A 20,571-nucleotide genomic window follows, 5' to 3' on the forward strand; every position below is an offset into this window, starting at 1 on the left:
TTGCTTAACAGATTCCTTTTGATTGTGGTGTCTTTGCAGCTGTTCAGAGATGAGTATGTTGCACTTCACAGATTGGAAATGTACTGCAGCAAGTAAGCTGTTCATTTTGGTCAAGGTAATGAGCTACCTGTTCCCACTATTGATGCTCCTCATTTCCTCCTACCCTACACCATCAGCAAACTATCTATAGAATAATCAATATAACATATAGAATAATCAATACATCACTGCTTTAATTATGCAGGACTGTAATTCGGCCACCTTTTTTCCATCCAAAAGTGAAGATTTTCTGAGTGTGCTACCTCTACAGTGAAGATACCCAATACAGCCTGAAAAACAGAGGGGATGCCCAGGCTTACCTTGCAAATTAGTGACAAAGAATTAGAAAGAACCATTTTTTTTTTTTTTGACCAGTGATGGTATAAATAAGGTACTCTCTTACTCTGCAGAATGACTTACTGAGGGTAAACAGACATTTCTCCTCGTGGCAGTAATAAAAATAACCCTGCAGAAAGAACAGCATTTTCCCCTGCTGGTGAACTAGATTTTATTCCGGCTTTTCTTTTCTTGGCAGAATTGTTGCATATGTTCTACCAAATATTTTCTTTGGTACACTAGGAAAAATTTTACTTGAAATCTGGACACGTAGCTATTATCTGAGTAAGGGAAAATGCCTGTATTCCTGTTCTCTTACACAAAGAGAGCACGCTGTTAGAGGTGAATGACGTTCCTGCTGCTAGCTCGTGCATGTCACAGCACACACTGCTCAGCAGCAATTACAGCCCCACAGAAACTCTCATGGACACGCTTTTCCACAGGAAAATGAGCAGAGCTGCAATAGCATCCAAACATACGCAGTTTTACTTTTAACTACACAATATGCTATTAATTAGCTAATTCCTCGCACCACACTTGATTTTGAAACTGCAGCTTTCTCTGTGCCATGCAACACCTACAGACTGCACCCAAGCCCAGGGGATGTCCTGCTCCAGGGGCACCTCAGCTGCACACACAGCTGATAGTTTGGATAACTGAGACAGGCAAAGAGCAAAAGGGGAAAAGACAGACGAGTATCATGTCCAAGGCTGCAGAGCTGGCCACTCACTTGGCGGCAATTAAAGGGAAGGCCCCAGCTCCTGCTGTTGCAGGACTCAGCAGAACACATGGCCACCCCCTGCTCCAGCCCCTCCAGCTGTGCTGGTGTCACTCCACAGAATGGAGTGAGTTCTTATTGATAACAGCAGGTTTTCACATAGTCATAGAATCACTAAGGTTGGAAACTAAAATCATCTAGTCCAAATATAAACTCATCCCCACCATGCCCAAAAACCATGTTGCTAAGTGGTACGAGTTTCTTGAACACCCCCAGAGATGGTGACTCCACCACCTCCCTGGGCAGCCTGTGCCAATGCAACATCACTCCTTCCAAGATGTATTTCTTCCTAATATCCAACCTGAACTTCCCATGGCACAACTTGAGGCCGTTACCTTTTGTCCTATCATTACTAATCTCATCCTATCGTTGAGTTACATGCAGAAGCTCAAGAAAACATTCAAAGCCATTCTGAATTTTGGTTTTAAGAAATAAAGATGCATACTCAAAAATAGCTGCTTTGAAAAGATCCTTGTTAGCTCACTGCCTGAGAAGGTTAATTACTTAATTTGATTAGTTTCTGAAATCGTTTTAAATTATTATCATTGTAAAAATAAACAAACAAAAACCAAGTAGAACACGATAAAAGCATAATTTGATAATTCTCTAATGCAGGCAGACAATTGTTTTAATGAATGTACAACTGCTTTTTGAGCCTGAAGCTAAGAATGAAAAGGTAGCAATTTGCACATCAGATATTTCTGAAAACAAAGATGCCAAGTGTTAAACAAAACATTTTGTTTCTGTGTTGTTCTGCATAGTTAATTAAGCAACAATAGTTATGACATGTATTTGTCCTTCAACGTAATTTACTCTGCTGCTGTCAGGTAATTCTGAGGAGAGTAACTGCCTCAGAAATAACTTCAAAAGCACATTAATAAATGTAATGCAGTAATGTAGGTTTCTTTCCTTGGGAGACTCCAAAAACGCTGATGCAGCTTGGAATGCTCTCATGCCTGTATTGCTGCTGATGGTGGAAAATAATCTAAGCTTCCTCAGAAAGTCTGTGCCACATCCAGGCTGTGCATCAAGGCACTTCAGATTAGTGTGTTGAAGGACAGGTTGGATGGGGCACTGGGCACCTGATCTAGTGGATGGAGTTTGATGGAGTTTGAGATCCCTTCCAACCTAAGCCGTTCTGTGAGTATATGATTGTATGAAATAACAGGGTCATTGTCTGCCATTCAAGTTTTAATGAAGAAAATTGGTGACTGTTGGATACATAGGTTATCATTTTGTGTAGGCACGGCTGTGGCACCAAAGGGCGATAAGCCCACCTGGAGAAGCAATTCATACTCATGTGATTCCCAGCACAGTCTTCCCATTTTAACTTCAAGGACTTAAAACTGTATCCTTCTGCTCTACAAAAAGTTTGCCACCTACGTACTATGCTTCACCCAAATGCTTCTTTGCATTTTGAGAAGATCAAAGTGATTCCCAGGTTAGAAAACCAGATGATATTGGAGATGATAATGTGGTAAGGAAATAGAGGAGGAATAAGAGATTTGGGTGAGGAGGAGAAGGCAGGGGGAGCTGCCAGTGAGTCTCAGTGTGAAACTAGATTCAGCAAGATCAAGCACAGAAACCCAGTAATGAGCCTTTCACAAAGCTTTAGGCTACACACAGAGCTCTGTGGTATTTTTAGGAAGAGAAACGTGATAAGAAAGATATTAAAGCTTAGTGCTGCAGACAGAGGGCCAGGAAGCAAGCAACATCTCTGGCTTAGAAGGAGGATTTTGGAGACGTGTAGAATTACAGCATTCCAAAATGAGAGCAGGGTAAAGAAGAATGGATAGAGGTTGTAGATGCCCTGTAAAAAATGACCTGAGTCACCGATAAAGGTCTGACTGGAAAGAGCTTTCAGCTTCAGAAAAGCATCTCCCATCTCTAGCCCACAGACAGCAAGTATGAGCTAAACAGAGATGAGGTCCAAAAGGTTTGATTTGCCTAGGCAGTGCTTCCTTTGCTTGAAGCTTCGACATACCAGTACATTTGTCTTATCATTCTGGTGATGTGTCAGTGTCTATATTCTCCTCCTACAGGTTTCAAATGAATGCATACACCAAAAGGTATTTGTTGGAATTCCTGGATAAACTTTTGAGATACACAGGGATATGTTGGAGGTTGTTTCCATAGTGCTAGATGAAAACAATGGTGCAGGCTGTTTTCAAACTACATTCTGCAACAATTAAACTGGGCACAGTCATTCTTCCTGATTTAATTAGGATGTTCCTAAGAAATTACTCTAATGCATGACTTTTTCTATCCTACACCTTCTGTAGAACATCCACGACTCTTTTACCTCAGAAGGTGAACAGAAGCCCGAGGAGATAACTCAGTGTTTTCCTTCTGGCTGAGGAAACAGATCTCTTGTAAGGACTAAAACCAAGGACTGTCAGGGATACTTTCTTTCATGTACTGTAACTCAGGCACAAGGAGGACTTACTGAGATGAGCTACATAGCTCTATCATCTTCACCACCAGAAGAGTTCATAGGATCGTTAAGGTTGGAAAATACCACTAACATCATCTAGCCCAAACATAAACCCACCTCCACCATGTCCACTAAGCCACATCCCTCAGTGCCACATCCACACGGCTCTTGAACACCTCCAGGGACGGTGACTCCACCACCTCCTTTGGCAGCCTGTGCCTCTGCCTCACCACTCTTTCTGAGAACTCCTTCCTAATATCCAGTTTGAACCTTCCATAGCACAACCTAAGGTCATTATCTCTTTCCCTACTGCTAGTAAATTGCTGGAATTCCTGGCCCTATTGTAACCCATCCATGCTCAGAGCTGCAGGGGAAGGGCAAAGTTAAGGTGTTCTTTTCTCACTGGGAGGGCTCATTGAAGTTTTGCCATTACAACTGTGCTGTTGCCACAAGCTTTTGTCTCAGATGGATACATATATATATATATATATATATATATATATATAGTAAAAAAAAGGGTGAAATATCAAACCACAACTTCTGGAAACAGGACCATGTCCAGAATATTACTGGTACTGACTGAATGCATTTTGGAGGATGTAAGGCTATTTATTGTATGGGGTTTGCACATATACCACAGTGAGAACTACAAGTGCCGGGAGACAAAAGGTAGCAACCTGAATTTTATTTATTTATTTATTTGTTTGTTTTAAATAAATACAAGCATTCAGTTGAAGAGAATTCCCACAATATTCCGACCACTTTTACTGTTGTAGGTAACATGTGAAATACTTTAAAAAAAATTGAACATGATAAAAAAGAATGTTAAAACAACAACAAACAGTTCCTACACTCAGCAACCCATGGATGTGCTGCCAGTTACTTACAGCTCTACATGGGAACAAATGTTCAGATTTCCCTAGAGGTTTTCAGAATAAGTCCAGAGGAATGAGTGTTAATTACCTATCCTAAAATAATAATTATTATCTTTAGTAGAAGTAATCTTCATGAAGACTCAAAAACTGTAGTCCTGGGAAACAGAGCCCTCCTTTTTCATAATTAGGTTGCTCTGAAAGTAATGCCCCCTAATGGTTTCCATGGAAAATATAACAGCTACAAAAAGCACAGCAGTGCCGTTTGATAGAGCAAATTGTCAGCTGCAAAATACTGTTTTGCAGTACAGCCACTAATATTAGCTCTGCATTTTTGCCACTGATGAACAGGAGTCTGCACACTATGCTCATAAAAGCGTGCACCAGGTGACTCACTGTCAGTGTCACTGCTGAAATGCACCACCACTCTGTGCTCACACCCACTGTTTGGCCTCCATCAGCATTCAGCAAGTATCAGTGAATGTCAGTGGTACCAATATTCCCCTGTGAAGGAATTCAATAACACACCTTTGCTTCTCATATACTTTCATGTCAAACATGACAAAGCTCTTGCAATTCAACAGCGTGGTAAGGAAAAGCCTTCTCTCTGCGGGCTGATCGACTTGGATCTGTTCTGTTACGCAAGCCCTGGTGCGCCGCTCTCTCCCATACCTCCCACAAGACTTCAGCTGGGATCTGCACCGCACACATGGCCGTACCCCATCACCACACGCGCAGTGTTTACGCTTCAACCAGGGGCGGGACGGGGCGGTGCGTCACAGGGGACGGAGGGACGGGGCGGGGCGGGAGGCGCGGCCGGGCGCTGCCCCGCGGCTCAGGGGCGGCTGCCCGCGTCCTGCCCGCGGCATGGGGCTCGCGCTCCGGCCGGGAGCCCGCGGGCGGCGCTAAGCGGAGCGGCCCCGCCGCGTCCGCAGCCCCGGAGAGAAGAGGCCGAGCGCCCGCGGGCGGGCAGGCTGTGGCCGGGGCTGCGAGCGGCGGGGCTCGGGACCCGGAAGCAGAAGCGGGACCGGGAGGCGGCTGGATGGGAAGAAGCGGCGGCGGCGGGAGGCGATGGGAGAGCAGCAGAGCTCGCTGAGCGCCCCGCGGGCCGCCGCTGCCGCCGCGCCGCCCAGCCCGGCCGGGGGCCCACGGGAGGACGGCCCGGAGGAGGCGCCGCCGCTGCGCGAGGCGGCCGGGCCGGGGGGGAGCGGGGAGCCGCCGCCCTCCGCCGGCCCCGAGCGACGAGGGGGTGGCGGGGACGCAGCTGGAGAGGACGAAGAGGAGGCGGCCGGGCTGGAGACGTCGGGCGCGGGGGAATCGGCGGAGGAGGGGCCGGAGGGGGGCAGCGGTCGGCGCCGCCCGGCCCGGCGGCACGTGTATTGCACCGTGTACTGCGTGGAGAACGACCGGTCGGGCCCCGGCTCCCCGCCCGGCTCTGGCAGCGCGCAGCCCCCGGCCCGGCGCGGGGTGGCGGCGGGCGGCGACCCGCTGTCGGCGGGCGGCAGCATCGAGGTGGTGGACTTGTACCTGCTGCCCGAACCCTTCTCTGGGCTGATCGGCGGCGACTTCGGGCCGCTGCTGGTGCTGAGCTGCCGCGTGTGCCTGGAGGAGAAGCCCGTCAAGCCCCTGTCCTGCTGCAAGAAGGCGGTGTGCGAGGAGTGCCTCAAGCGGTACCTCAGCTCCCAGGTACGGCCGGGCCCCGCGCTGCTCTCCGAAGGGATCGCTGATGATGTGGTACCTCTGAGCCCCCTCCGGGAGCAGCTGGTTCCGGGTTGGGCATTGTGCGGCCGTCCCGCAGCCCCTCTACGCGGGCTGATGGCGGCCCTGCTGATCGCCCGGTGACGTGCTGCTGTAGTGTTTGTACTGCGCGGGGTGACACGGCTACTGTGTTGGGGCTCCGTGGGTAGCCTGGAGGAGTCATAGTTACAGCAGTACGAACTCTGGGGAGAAAAGGGAGCGACTTTTGCAAACTTAGAGCATCACAACGAACTTGCAGCTTGCTGCTTCTTTGCTGCTTTGTCAGTGAGGCTACAGTTTCGAAGGGAAATCAGGTGCTTGAAAGCTAACCAGCATTGCTTAATGTTGCTGGTAACTGGTTTAGCGTCACAAAGCATTTCTGTGTTGCTCCTACCAGTGACGTAGTTGAGCCCCAAACCCAAAGAGCCAGGGAGATGTCAGGTATGTGAGAATTCCAAAACCAAGTAAAAACTCTTTGCTAACCAGCCTTACGTATGCATTCAGCAGAAGCATGGGAGACACACTCAGCAGAGACATGCTGGTGGGATGTATTTTTGCACCTGCTGGCCCTAGGAGCTGTGCTACAGTCTGTGCTCTACTGTGCTGTATGCCTGGGAATGGCTTCGCAGCTCCAGCTCCCCCAAGCACTATAAATAGGTGTGGGGCTCCTTCAACCAGGCCATTTCACGGCTTGGGACTGGCATGTGCTCCCATCTGGGCACTTGCAACCCATGCAGCAGTTACTCGTGCTGGTAATATTTGTTCTGGCTGATGCTACACTCACTGAGGTTTTTACAGAGCACTTTTATCATGTTTAGATAACAGGGAAGGGCTTAACATGGGAACTGATGGGATGAGTGGGGTGGGGAGCTGTGTTTTTATAGGTTGTCCCCTAACACTAAAATTTGGGAACACCTTGTAAGACTTCTTGCACAGAAGCCAGGATGCTTTGGTTTGGTATATGTAACTAACTGATGAACTGGAGAAAATCAAGGAAGTTTTTGGAATCCGTTGCCAGTACATGTTTGAGCCATCTTTGTATTTGCTGCCAAGGCCACTGGTCAGGATATTGCCTCACCTTGGAGGTCAAAAAGTGGTGTGATAGACATCAGGTATTCTTCCCTAGCTTCTGCATCCTGTTCTGTGTGTCAAGACAATGGGTTGTGGTAGCTCTTCATTATTAAAACGGGTAGTAAAATGTGTTGGGGAATGGCCAAGTGGGGTCCTTAGTCATCACCCTAAGAATGCTTCCTGATTATTGGAAGTATTCAAGGTTGGGTTGTGTGGGTGGGGCTTTGGGCAACCTGATCTAGTGAAAGATGCCCCTGACACTGGAAGGGGGGCTGCACCCATTACACATTCTTATACTGAATTCAGTTGGCTAACCCTCTTCTTCATTGAACAGAGAGGTGTTTTTATGTCATAATTTGTCTAAAATAGTTGAAATGCTCATAGATACTTTCTCCTACTTGTTTCCTTTGAGTAAGAAGAGATGTAAGATCCCACAAGGTTGGAGAAGATGTATCAAAGAGAGATTCTGCCCCAAACACTAAATAGTACTAGTTGTGAGCTAAGGCAATAGAGAATTCCTTGCAGTGACATAAGTAGTCTGCATGGTCTGGCAGCTAAAGCTATTCCTAAGAACAGTTCTGCCTGATTTCAGCTCAGCAATTCAAGGATGATTGTGTGGCTTGATGTCTGAAGGAGCTACATGGCTTGGGAGCTGGGTGATAACCCCAAAAAGTAAGTTTAGAATATGAGGATGTTCTCTGGGATGAAGCCACTGATATTGCTGAGTACTCTACAAAGCTTAGTCCAGAAGCTATTAAAAGGTCTACATGGCAGATAGCCATATTGATGCTCATATACATAAAAGATGGAACAGGGATACAGATGCAGATAAAGGGATGTCTGCAGTAGGGCTACTAATATTGAGGACAGAGATTCACAGAGCACTTCTGTGGATGCAGGGACTCTTACGGATCTTGTTATGACCCAGCAGGATTTTAGTTGAATGATGTATTTGTTCAGGAGAAAAAAAGCAACAAAATATCCTCTAAAGCAGCCCGATGTGTTCTTAGTGTATCTGTCCTTTTGAGAAAAAAACAAATGATGTTTCTTTGGGAAGAACAAGAAATAACATTTTTCTCCTTTGTGCTGTGGAAGGACAGTGTGACTCATCCTCAGGGGAGAGGGAAAAGCCTTCTCCATGCCTGCTCTGTCAGAAGAATTTGAGGAAAGATGAGTGGAAGGACAGTGTAGGATAAAGTCACCTTCAGTTTTTTGAGGCTTAGCACTTCATGTAGTGGTTTCCTTCATAAGAAGAAAACCTACAAAAAAGTTTGAAAAGAGTAAATGTTGGAAAGTTGGCTTGTTTTGAAGATTGTAACAGGTTTTTGGTTTGGTTACAGACAGCTTTATGTAGGAGCGTAGCTGAAATTGGGAGGGGGAGCAGGAAGAAGATGGATGTGCATTTAGATCTGGTTTCTGTGTCAGAGAAGTAGCATGCTGTACCCTGTGTTTGAGTGGACTCTGACTTCAAGTTTCTGGAGAAGGATTGGTTTTATATGGTGAATATGTGGAACATATTGTCAGAAGTGTAACACTTAGATGAAGATCTTTAACATATTTGTTTTCCTACTGAAGAAAGCTGCAGTCTGTATAATGGTTTCATCACGATTTCTGAAATGATGTCTAATGGGATAACAAAAACCATGCTAAAGATCTCTGCTGTCTTCTACACAATATGTGACTGCATCAAAACTTCTGCTCTAGTGCACTATAGATTAAAGAAAGTCAAACAGAGTGTTAGGCATTGTTGAGATGATTACCCAGATAAAAATGTAGAATTGTCTTGTTTTACTGGTATAGGGGGAAATGGGAGCGATTGATTGAATTCTAAAGCAACAAGTGCTGCTTCAGAAGGTCCTTAGAGGTCAAATCCAGTCTCTTATCACTAGCACTTGGATGCATAATCCTTATCATAGATTTAACACCTGGTATAGAAGCTTAGAAGGTGAGCCTGGAGTTCCAGATCTGAAGCCTGACTGTAGTACAGTACAAGACATTAGTTTACCTCTGCCTCAATTCAGGTGTTCTTTCTGTGGGCCTTACGCTCTTGGGCTTTTAAAGGTCTAAGACCAGTTTATCTATCATTCACAAAAAGGAAGGAAAAGAAAAAAAAGACTATTCTCTTGGACCTGGAGAAATTGAAGAGGGAGTAGGTATGTGCACTGAGCTATTATGAAGAGTATCATTGCTCCTGTACCTTAGGACTTGGGGTACGTGTGGGTCCTACAGCACCTGGTTAGGGTCTTATGATTACCTGTCTCCAGGATGGGATGCAGCCCAAAGCTGTTCTCTGTTGGTGGTTGAGCAACAGTTTTGGAGATGGCTGTGCTCTTTCAAGACTGTGATGCTCACAGAGGCAGTTACCTTGAGCACATAGGAAACTGGAACATTTGATCCCACAAGTGTAATATTGCGTTCGCATTTTCTTCACTTTGTACCTTCCTCTCCATTTAACGTCATAACAGACCTGGTTTATTCCAGAAGCTGTGTCCGCACAGGTTTGCTGTAAGTGAATGATTCACTTCCTCATCTCTCTTTGTTGCATGTAAATCTGAGTCAGAGGGAATACTTATGCCTGGTTTTGCTTTCTCTGTGTGTGTCTGGGTGGGAGGTGGTTCAGAAGTACCCTGTACAAATGAGCCAACAGCCATAGGAAGAAATGTTGCTGCAGAAGGGCAAACTTAAAGTTTAACTAGGGATTTATATTTAACTTATCCTGGTCTGGTAAAGAAGATAAGGTTTATGTGTTTTTCTCATCTCTCTAATTTGTAAACCTGTAAGTACTGGTCAGAATAACAATCTCACTGTTCAGTAAATAATGAGTAGACCAAAATAACACTTTCCCAGTATCTAAAATAGATATATATTGCTTCAAGTATTTATTAGAGAACATATAACTGTATCCTTTCTTGTAAAGTAGCTGTAAATGTTTCATAGAACCCTTTGTGATTTGGCTGCCTGCTTTCCTACCTCTGAACTGGGGGACTAGATAATCCAGTTTTGATCCTATGCTCATATGTGATGCTTTATTTTGTAAATCTTGTAATTCTCTTGGAGTGGTAATTTCTTACATTAAAGGACTTTGAGTTAATTTAAACAGCCTACCATATTCTCAGTCAGATATTGTGGTGCTTTAATTACAGGAATGCTAATCAGATTAGTGGATGTGGATAATCAGGAGGGGTTGCTGGGGCAGGGAGGGGTTGCAGCTGGCAATGGTTGGTGTCTGACTGGCTTTGGTGGGACAGGAATTCTACTTAGCTCTTCTGAGCCTGAAATGAGGAGATTGTTGTCCTTCCACCTGGGATCTGTTACTAGTTTTCCTTTGTGACTCGAGACTTTGTGTTCAACCCTTTTTTTTGTTTGTTTGGTGGTTGTTTTTTTGTTTTGTTTTGGTGCGTGATCTTTTTAAAAGATGCAAGGGAAGAAAAAAGCAGCAGAATGTTACAATCAGGATTTTTGTGGGAAGAATAAGATTATGAGGTCGTGCCAGCAATAAGGAAAAGTCAAGAGCAGGCTGTGTTGCCCAGAACTAGTACTGCCTTGGAGAAAGAGGGACTTGACACCTGTGTACCTCTTCAGGTGTCTGATTGTATCATGCAAATGGTAGCCTTCAAAGCTGTAGTCTGGCTGCTGAAGGAAACCAGGCAGCAATGTGGCCACTGTGTGCTGAATCATCTGGTTGTTAATGAGCTGCTTGGTGCCCTGATGCAAACCAGAGCTCAGAAGGGTCATTCAGTGAAGAAGATCTGTGCTCATGAGGGATCTGAATCCCCCCAAATACTATTTTGTTTTGAGTTACTGAGGTGGCTACAGAGTGGCTGCTATTAGGAGAAGGCAGGCTGAGAAATCACCTTCCAGCTGAAGTTGCAACAGCAGGGAACTTTGCAAAGGAGTAAGAGAGGTGAAGTAGCAGAATAATATATGCTAGATTATAGGCTTTCTAAGCCAAACCAGGCACTTCAGTCACTGTAAGGTATTTTATTCCTGAGGTGGAAGAGTGACAGATGTACCTGGTTCAACAGCTGTAAGCAATACATAAGCACTGGAGTACCTAAACTTCTTCACTCTAGTTTTCAGGAAACAGCTTCTGAGATTCTGCCCCAGTATTCCTGATGTGTGGTATGCAGTGACAGTGCTGCCATGCTGCTGTATGGAAGGAGAGGTACTGCAGTTCAGGATGGTGCCCAGGTATCCTCAGGGTTCATCTTCTGAGTTGACTTGGCATACAGCTGACTTTCAGTCCCTCTGAATGCTTGCTGAGGGATGCAGTTTGAGCCAAAACCTAAGTCTGAAACAAAGTTTTGCAAAATCAAACATCGCTAGAATTGCATTTAGATTTTTTAAGAAAACAATTTCTGAGCAATACTTTTCAATAATAATACTGTCTAGTTGCCCTAGTACATATAGACATAGATACTGTCAGCATAATACCACTTTGTGTAGTATGTCCGTTCTCTATGGAAAAGTAGCTTCAAACCTATCCTGCTTGGGTAACTTTGAATTCCTGTTGTTTGGGTAACTCTTTGCAAATGTGGAGCTGGAATATGTGGCCATCCTCATCTGTGCTGTTACAGGTGGAAGGGGAAACAAATGGATGTTCTTCATGCAGCTAAGAAGTTTTGTGGTAAAAACTGATCTGTTGGATCAGAGATGTTGGGAGCAGATGATGTCACCTTGAAACAGTTCCTTGAAGGGTTCTGCTAATGCAACAGTGCCTCAATTCCAGGGACAAGGGTGAGGTGTCACAAAACAGTTGATGTTGACAGCAGAGTTTATTTCTGAAGGGTGAAGGCTTCGTATTGACATAGAGTTGCAGTGAGACATGGAGGAGAGCTGGTGTCATTCTGAAAAAGCTGAGTCTCTGTGAAGCAGCAGCTCTGCTTTTCAGCTACCTCCTGTACCCAGTGTGTAGCACTCAACAGTGTGTCTGGTGAAAGCTGGCTGGCACTGGGGCCACTAGTCCGGCTGTGCTGCAGGAACATCACCTGCTCTAGGCCTTCCCTCCTGCTCCTCTGCCAAGTGATTTTTGGTGAATCAAAGAAATTGTAGTAGTAAATGACTACTGTGTTCCTGCTGAAGAGGTAGCCCTTAAATGTATGTTATTTATTTTGTAGGTAAATAAGACTTGTGAAAGTATTTGCTTGACTGTAAAATAGGGGGAAAAAAGATAAAAATAATACTCAAGGATTTACTTACAGAGAAGTATATTTTCTGGTTTAACATTTCAGGAGGTCAGAAAGCCAATAGTTTAAGTCAGTTTTAGATCTGAAGTTGGAAGGATGCAAAGGCTGCTTTTATCTTAAAGATCTACTTCACTGCTGCAGTTGAAGATTGTTGTATGTTTACATTGACAGGCTTCTGGGGATGTGCAGTTGCTCCTTTTTATTTACTTAAATGTGAGGAAGGCTGTGTATTTCTTAGATTACAATTTAATGAAAGGATCAAGAGGCTTCTAAAGCTATCACTTGTTGCTTACATTTGCAATGTAATACACTGATGAAACAATGTGTGCCTTTTATTAGAAGTATCAGGTTAAAATAGCGAAAGTATCTTTCTACTGCTTTGGACTTTTCTTCCATTGATGTCTTTATTAAGTACAGCACAAATCATATTGGATATTGCACTGGCAAGAATAAGAGGCAAAATGTAGGTTTCTCAAGCCTAGTAATGCTGATGCCATTGTGTATTTTTTTTCTGCCATTGATGTGAATGAGTGGCAACAAATGCAGGTACATCTTCAGTTATTTAGTTTGGCTCTCTGAACACATGGGAATGGTGTATCAGCTCAGGGTGGGAAGGAAAGGGAAGTTCTATCCAAATTGTTTCAGCTGCGATGTGACTCTGTGAGGTTGCTCACACAATATGAGGAAGGAAGAAGAGTGAGAAGAAGGTTGTCAGGATGGGAAGGGCTCAGTGGTGACATAAGAATCGTTTTGCCCCTGAAGGTAGGCGTACTTATGGTAAGGTAAGCCTTTCATAAAACCAGAAAATCACAAAGATTGGTCAACTCCATGTGTAAGGTGGATCTTTGGTCTCTGTTTAAACCTGCAGATGACTTACTAGCTAGTTGTTCTGGTAAATAGTCCCATTTCACTGTATGGCTACTATCTCTTTCCGTTTTCCTATTGGGTGGATGGCAGGAGGGAAACTAAGTAAGAAAATAAATAAGTATCAATAAATAGCTTTGGATTTTAGACACAGTTTAAAGTATATAGCTTCAGTAGAAACCTTAAAGGAAATTAATGGGCTCGTATTTTACGGGTGTACTGGAAGACTTTTATACCCCATAGGTATCAGAAGGGTGGAGTAGGAAGATGCACTTTGCTGTCTGATATGATTACAGAAAACCTGAGGGAAGTGTCTCTTTCTTGAAGAGCTGAAAAGTACTTTGCTATTGCCATTAGCATTGCTGCTGTGTGAGGACAAAGAAGTGGTAGAAAGGGGTTTAACAGTTTCACTTGCTTGAAATTTACTTACTGTATGAATATGCTTCAGGGAGAGGACACCTTTTGCTTTTCCATACCAGCACACCTGTGCAGTACCACATATAACTTAGCGATTTAAAAGTTCTCCTTTAAAGGGCTTATGGAAGTACACACGTAAACTGCTCTGTGATTTTTCAAGTGCATATGCAATTCAGTTGTGCAATAGCTTGGAAACTGTTAACATGATGGTATTAGCAGTCAGCTTAAAAAGAGGAAAGAATGAGCAAAATAAGTTTTTTTTGAGTGGATGGACCAGCAAAATAACAAACAGGCCTTGTAGAATTTAGACCCTGTGTTACATGCCATCTGCAAAATGAAGGTGTTAGAACTTTGGGGAGAGTTATGGTGGTGATAGCAAGTTTTGTTGTGGTGAACTAATTCCACTTGGAGTAAGGCTAGAAAATAAGTTGTAAAACAATTGTATTCTGCCTGAATGAGTAGTTAAAGTGAAGTGCAGTACTATAATCTGCCCGTTTCATATATGCATATACTTACAGTCTCAATTTACCTTACATACCTCTGTGCAAGTAAAGCAACCTTAGAATTTTTTACTTATTTGTATAATGGAGAATAGATTCAGACTTGCTTCTGTTCTGTTTCTTGGTAACACTTGGAAGTAATCGTTAAACTTCTAGAAGACCTAGCCAGATAAGCTGCCACTTGTAGTAGATGTAGCTAACATGAGTTCTGGATGTCATTATTTTCCTTCCTGTATCATCAAGAGCAAGCCTCTTGTCCAAGGCCTAAGGTTATCAGTCACTTCCTCTAGCAGCGGTGTTCACTCTTCTTGACTTGTTCTTGCATCATTAGTTCCAAAACCTGGAAGTTTTCTTTGAAGCTTGATGAAATCAAAGCTGCAATTTGACTGTACTGCAGCATCATTTACTCTTTTGAATAGCTTTTGTCTGGTGCCTGAAGGTGCATGTGCACCCACAGCTGTTGGATAGGCATGGTCTGAAGCGCCCCTCAGAGCCACCCACATCACTGAGGCTTCCATCTTGCATGAGCTGGTGCCCACTTCTCTGCTGCTATTTTGTTGCCTCTCTGGAACCCACCCGCTACTCTGCTGGTTTGTTCCTGTAGTGCTGTTAAGTCATAAAGCTTTCTGATACTAGCTTCTCAATTAACTTCTGAATTAAGCTTTTGTATTAGAAAAGTTTTAGTATTTATCAGTCCTGATGATGAAAGAGCAAGGAAAGGATTTTTCTGAACCGACAAACACTTTTATATTAATTCAGTTCCTTCTTAAGCTTTCTGTTCCTCAGAGAAGCAACTCCTATAAGTCCTGTAGCAAACGTTCTAAATGATGCTATTTCCTCTAATTGCATGTTTCTTTTGCCTTCTCTTCCATTTCCTCATCTAGATTGTTCTTAGGCTTTTAAGAAGTGGAATGAAATAAGATACTATGACGTGCTAAGATGTCTGATTAAAGGTCAATAACAGCATTTTCATTTGTGAGGAGCTTCCCTGGCTGTTGGAACATTAATAGGAAGGAGCAAATCTGGATTAGTGATGACTGATGATGCAAGAGACTAATGCAGTGGAGTCACTGAAAAAGTGAAGACAATTTGAGATTGTGTAGAGAAAGTAATGAGGCTACTGTGTGTGGTGAGGATTTCTTGGAATCCCAGGCACATCAATGCTTACGAAAAATGGCAGGAACCAAAAACAATTTGAAAGATGTAAGTGTAGTTGTGGTTCTACTTCATTCAGCATAGTGAGAACTGAGAAGAGGAATGACTGTTTTCTCTAAATGCAAGAGAAGGCAAAGATTTCTGTAGTGCTTTGGCATAACACAAGCTGTGAAAATTGCCTGCCCGTGTATCACAGGATCTGGGAGCAACTCTGTGGGCTCAGGAAGAAGAGTGTGATATCAACAGTCCTCAAAGCCACCACCTTCAGTCTTATCAGAAGGGACTCTCTGGGTGTCACCATTAGACACTAAAGTTTGCCCCAGGTGATTGGGAAAGCTGTCTGTACTTCTTGAAGCACACTCTGTTGAGGAGAAGCTTGAGTTAAACAAGGAAGTGACTGAAGAGAGGGACTGTCTGATGTTACTCTTCATTCATTGAACTCAGCAAGGATTGTTCTAATGCCCAGGGTGTACTTGCAAATAATGCTTTGTATTCTGTTTATATTTGGTCAGTTAGGAATTTAAAGTCCTGTTTCACACTGTTTTATGAAAACAGGCTTTTAAATATACTTCAGAACTGTATCTTCAAGACTTATTGTAGCTCAGCTGATCTGGCTGGATCAGAACTGTTTTCATGACAGTTCCCCTGGCTCTCCTGTCTAAGGAAAGACTATATCGCTGTTACCTGACTTGAACTTTGACTATAGAGGATGCCTTTGTGAAACAAACTCACCAAGGGAATTCACGCAAGTTGTTGTATACGGAAACTTGTGAGAGAATGAACAATTAGCAAAGACCAGCGATTGTTTGTTTTAGTTTCCAGAGATTACTTTACCATGTAAACAGTGAACAGAACAGATGGTTAAGGTACCAAAAAACTATACAGTATTGAAAAGCAATCTCCTTAGGGGGTGTTCGGGTGTGGAATTTTAGTTTTACTGTGAAGCTACAGTTACAAGCTGGGAAATGTGCTGTTAATTACTAGAAGGTGGTAGCTGTTGTTGAGCTTTCTTGTCTTTTTGTGGGCCTTCAGTTCAGCTGCACGCTTCACTTGGCAGGCTGCAGCTTTGTCATCCTGAATTTAACTCCTACTGTCTCACTGGAAATTTTTCCTTCCAGTTATTAACACCAATATTTGACAGTAGAGGTTGGATGGGTTATGGGTATATATGGGTATCTTAATATTATATTGGCTCTCAGGGGTCTTTTGGTATGTCAGGGTGGCTGCACGGTGATTTTTCAGGGATACTGGAGAAATCCTTCCTGGCTCTTTGCCTGGCGCAGTGTGCATAGATAGGGTTGTGCTGCTGAGAAGGCTGAGTTGCAGTGAACATTAACTGTCTGTATTCATCTCAAAATATACCTGTACATTGCTTTAATGGGGGTTTTGAAGCTGTTTTGCTCTCTGTTGCTGCTGTGTGCAGAAGTTATACCCACAGAGAACATGAATCTTCCACAGAAGTAGACGCAGGGCAGTCAGGTGTGTGTTGTATGTCTTTAAAGTCCTGTATGTGTTTGCACCTTTAAAGACTTTGTGGAATTAAAATATATTTTTTATTCAATTCAGGTTAAATTAGTTTTATACTAAACTAGTCTCCTGCAGGGCCTTGGTTTCATGTAGTGTCTCTGGTTTCACCAATGAGTTCTGCTTGAGAAGATAAGTTTCATGAAAGTGTGAATTGATTTAATCTTTGAATCAGTGTAATGATAATTGATATTGACTAAAAGGATCACAACAAACCTATTCTTAGGTATGAACAAACTATATGCAAACATGATGCTTGATATATGGTGATATCAAGGGGCAATAAAGTATTAAAATATTTCTGAAAAATTGTAGGCTTGTGGTTTGGCAATTAATTACTTCATATATGTAAGCCATAGTGGAAAAACTGTTGAAATCTATATCTGGAATATATAAAATAATAGTCTATCTTGTGTAATGATCTGTTGAGATGCTTGAAAAACAAAGGTACTACCCAAGAAAAAGCAGATGAGATGAAGTGACTGACCAGTACATATTTTGAGTGAGTTATAAAACCTTTATTTATGGCAGGATGTTGAGATTCTTCAAAAGATATGCACTTATCTATTATGTGCTGTCCAGATCCTGGAAAGTGACCTCTGTTCTTACTGTTTCCAGCTTTTGCTCTCTTTTTTTCTTCTCCTTCCTGGATGAGTTTCCTTTCAGCTTTCAGTAGCATTTTAGAATGGCATTTCCTTTATATGGTGATCCTCTTACTGTAGTACTCGCAATCGTGCTCTGAAAAGGTAAATTACACAATACTGACTTGGCTCTGTGACAGATTATGCATCAATGCCACTAAAGTGGGAGCTCTTTATAAGATATGTAGGCATCTGTTGTGTGGGGAAGAGTCGTTGTTCATGCCTTGCTACCTCAGTCATGTGGTTGGAATGTTTTTCTTCCTGCCAGTGTGCAACTGAGCAGGAACAAAAGACCTCCTTGTAGGAGAATCTCTGAGGGCAGATGTGATGACCCCTTGCCTATCAGCTGCCTTGCAGCAGGTATGCATGGTCCAGCAGCAGGCTTCTCCAGGAATTTGCCATGCTCTGTACTGGGGGTGTTATTTTGTAGTGTTACACAGAGATTGACCCTTCCTGAGACATTGCTTACAACTGGCTGGGTGAGGAAGCTCTCTTCTGTTCATCATCCAGCTCTTGTGAGGAGGCTGAACTAGGGTGACATAAGTGAAACTGTGTTTTGGGAGGGACATTAAATGAGCAGCGTGGTTACTCGTGACATGGAGAACTCATGATTTTTCTTCTGGACTTGATGTCTCTTATTCACCTGTGATTTCAGCATGCTGATTTTGATGATCAAGCTCAATAGCCTACTCAGGTATTTTTGGTGTTCAAGTGGAACAGCTGTGAAACTTCAAAGGTAAAATCATAAAAGTCTGTACTGGGAAGATATCCAACTGTTGTACTAATCATTAGGAGGGTCTTTTCAAGACCCAACCCCCTCCCTAATGCAGTGGAAGAGCTGATTTTGTTCTTCCTTTTCCTACTTCTCCCTTAAGCTCTAGAAATAAGAAGAATGTGGATTAACAGTAATATTAAGATGTTTTTCTGCTTTTATTTTATTATTATTATTACTTTGGCTGTTCTTTCTCCCTTTGGGTGTAATCTAGTTTGGGGGTGACACAGCTTAAAAAAAGGAGTTTCTCTTAAATCCTTATCCTGAGTGTGTGTGGTGGCACTGGAGATCGGAGTACTCAGTTACACCATTAATATGTTTCAGTTAAATCAATATATGGTGTTGGATGTAATAAAAACTGTTTTCATTTGGTGTAGGTGATCAAGGGCTCATGCAGGAAGTGACTAATGCTGTTGGGCAAATAGGGCTGCGCTAAAGAGATCAGAAACAAAATGGGCTTTATTTTCAAAATAAATATATAAAAATAGATGGCATCTGTCACTCCAAGTTAGAAAACATTTCATGCAGGGAAATGTAAATCTGATTTAGCATATTATTGCTTTGGCCACTTACTTATATTTTAGAGTTGATGCTTGAGTTTAGGATTGAGATAAGTTATCCTCATATATCATGTATCAGTTAAGCAGCAAGTTAATTGTGCTAACACTGTATGTTGCAAACCCAAGCAAACAGGAAATTGCTCATAGCTTCTTTCAAATGGAAAAATATGGAATTAGTGCAGCTGATCAATCTTAATTGCCTTTCACTGATAGCATTGGAAAAACCTGTGAGACGCACCTACTTGTAATTCCAGTTTAAACAACTTTAGAAGTTGGTTTTGCTTCAACTTTTGGTGGAGAGGACATCATTTTTGCTATGTCTTCATCTGTAACTAACAGCAAACTTGTGAAATTCTTTTTTTTTTTCTCTAAAACTGTAAGTTCATGGGAGAGGAGTAGCCAGCCTGAAATTTCACTGAACCTCTAAATATTTTATGGGTCACGCTGAGTTCTGTGATAATACAAGTATCTGAAATGGTGATTAAATGTTTGTAATGAATTGCAGATTCATCACTGAAAGATGAAATGCATATGGTTTGGACACATTCCTTTCCTTTCATGTTTCCTTCAAAGCTCTTTGGCCTCTTGCAACAAGTTTCCTTTTGAACTAGCATGCTGAAGATATTTGTGATGCTCCTGGAACAGAGTCAAAATTGGCGTGTCACTTCTTAACAGCAATTAAGTAGCAGTCTGAATCTTTTCTAGTGTTACTTTTCCCCCACCCCACTTTTTTCCTTCCGCTTTTGTTTAGATCCCCTGAACAGTTTCTTCTACTTGTCCAGGTACTTTGTGACATTGTACTTGTTTGCTGCTCAATGGATTTTGCTTTCCACGTGTGTTTTATGTGTTTCTGTTGTTCACTAGCAAATTCTATATGTATGTGGTTTGTCTAGTCCCATGTAGCATGCAAATCTGTCACCCTTTGTCGTAACACTAGCACAGCTAAGGAGTACAAGTCTCATATGAGTTGGCGTTGGGGGCTGGTTTGGGTACCTTGGAGAGTGAACTTTGTTGGTACAATAAAACAGATGGGATGAGAGGTGAAGGGTACAAACTGAAACAAGCAAAGTTCTAAGTGAATATGAGAGAAAACTTCCTTACTGTGAGAGTGATTGCATGCTGTCTCAGGTTGACCAAGCAGGTTGTGGATTCTCTTCCTCTGGAGATATTCACAGGCTGCCTGGACACAGTTCTAGTGCTTGGGAACCCTACCTGTGCAAGGAGGTTGTACTGCAATCTTCAGAAGTCCCTCCTAGCCTCAACCATTATGTCATTCTGTGAAGTGGAACTGTAGTTTACAATTGAAATTAAGCATGCACATTTATACTTCAGAGATTTAGCACCTAAAATTTGCAACAGATACAGAAAGGAGCACTGGTATCAGATGTCTTACTCCTCTCCTAACTTTACTAATGCTTGTTTTCCTGATGCATGTAGTTAGGTTTGACTTCCTCAGGTATAAATTTTACACAATTATTATATAATTGTTTTGCATGTGAAGGCATGAGACTTAGCTGATCCACGGGGGAAGTTGATGATCAGTTGCAAGCCACAAGCTCTTTTTTATTCCACATTATTTATGTCCTTTCCTTAGGCTTTTGTAATTATTATTGTTTATATTAAAATATTTGCACTTAACATTTGTTTCACTAAAGGTTGAAAGTAGACTCCAGAGACTTCATTAC

General features: G+C 42.8%; 1 protein-coding gene across 4 annotated transcripts in view; it reads left to right on the forward strand.

The window, feature by feature from the left end:
* Positions 1–5,318: 5,318 nt before the first annotated feature.
* The window catches only part of TPD52L1 (TPD52 like 1), a 124,388-nt gene continuing 109,135 nt past the window's right edge, over positions 5,319–20,571 (forward strand). The window contains exon 1 of one of the 4 annotated variants that reach the window (XM_072331525.1): positions 5,319–6,145. Coding sequence is in view for 3 of the 4 variants with exons in the window: in XM_072331523.1 (XP_072187624.1) it covers positions 5,531–6,145 (615 nt within the window). In the remaining variant the exon portion in view is untranslated. The remainder of the gene's footprint in view (positions 6,146–20,571) is intronic. The other 3 variants (XM_072331523.1, XM_072331522.1, XM_072331524.1) reach the window with 3 other exon arrangements.

Source organism: Excalfactoria chinensis, chromosome 3 (genome assembly GCF_039878825.1).
Source record: "Excalfactoria chinensis isolate bCotChi1 chromosome 3, bCotChi1.hap2, whole genome shotgun sequence".
NCBI lineage: Eukaryota > Metazoa > Chordata > Aves > Galliformes > Phasianidae > Excalfactoria > Excalfactoria chinensis.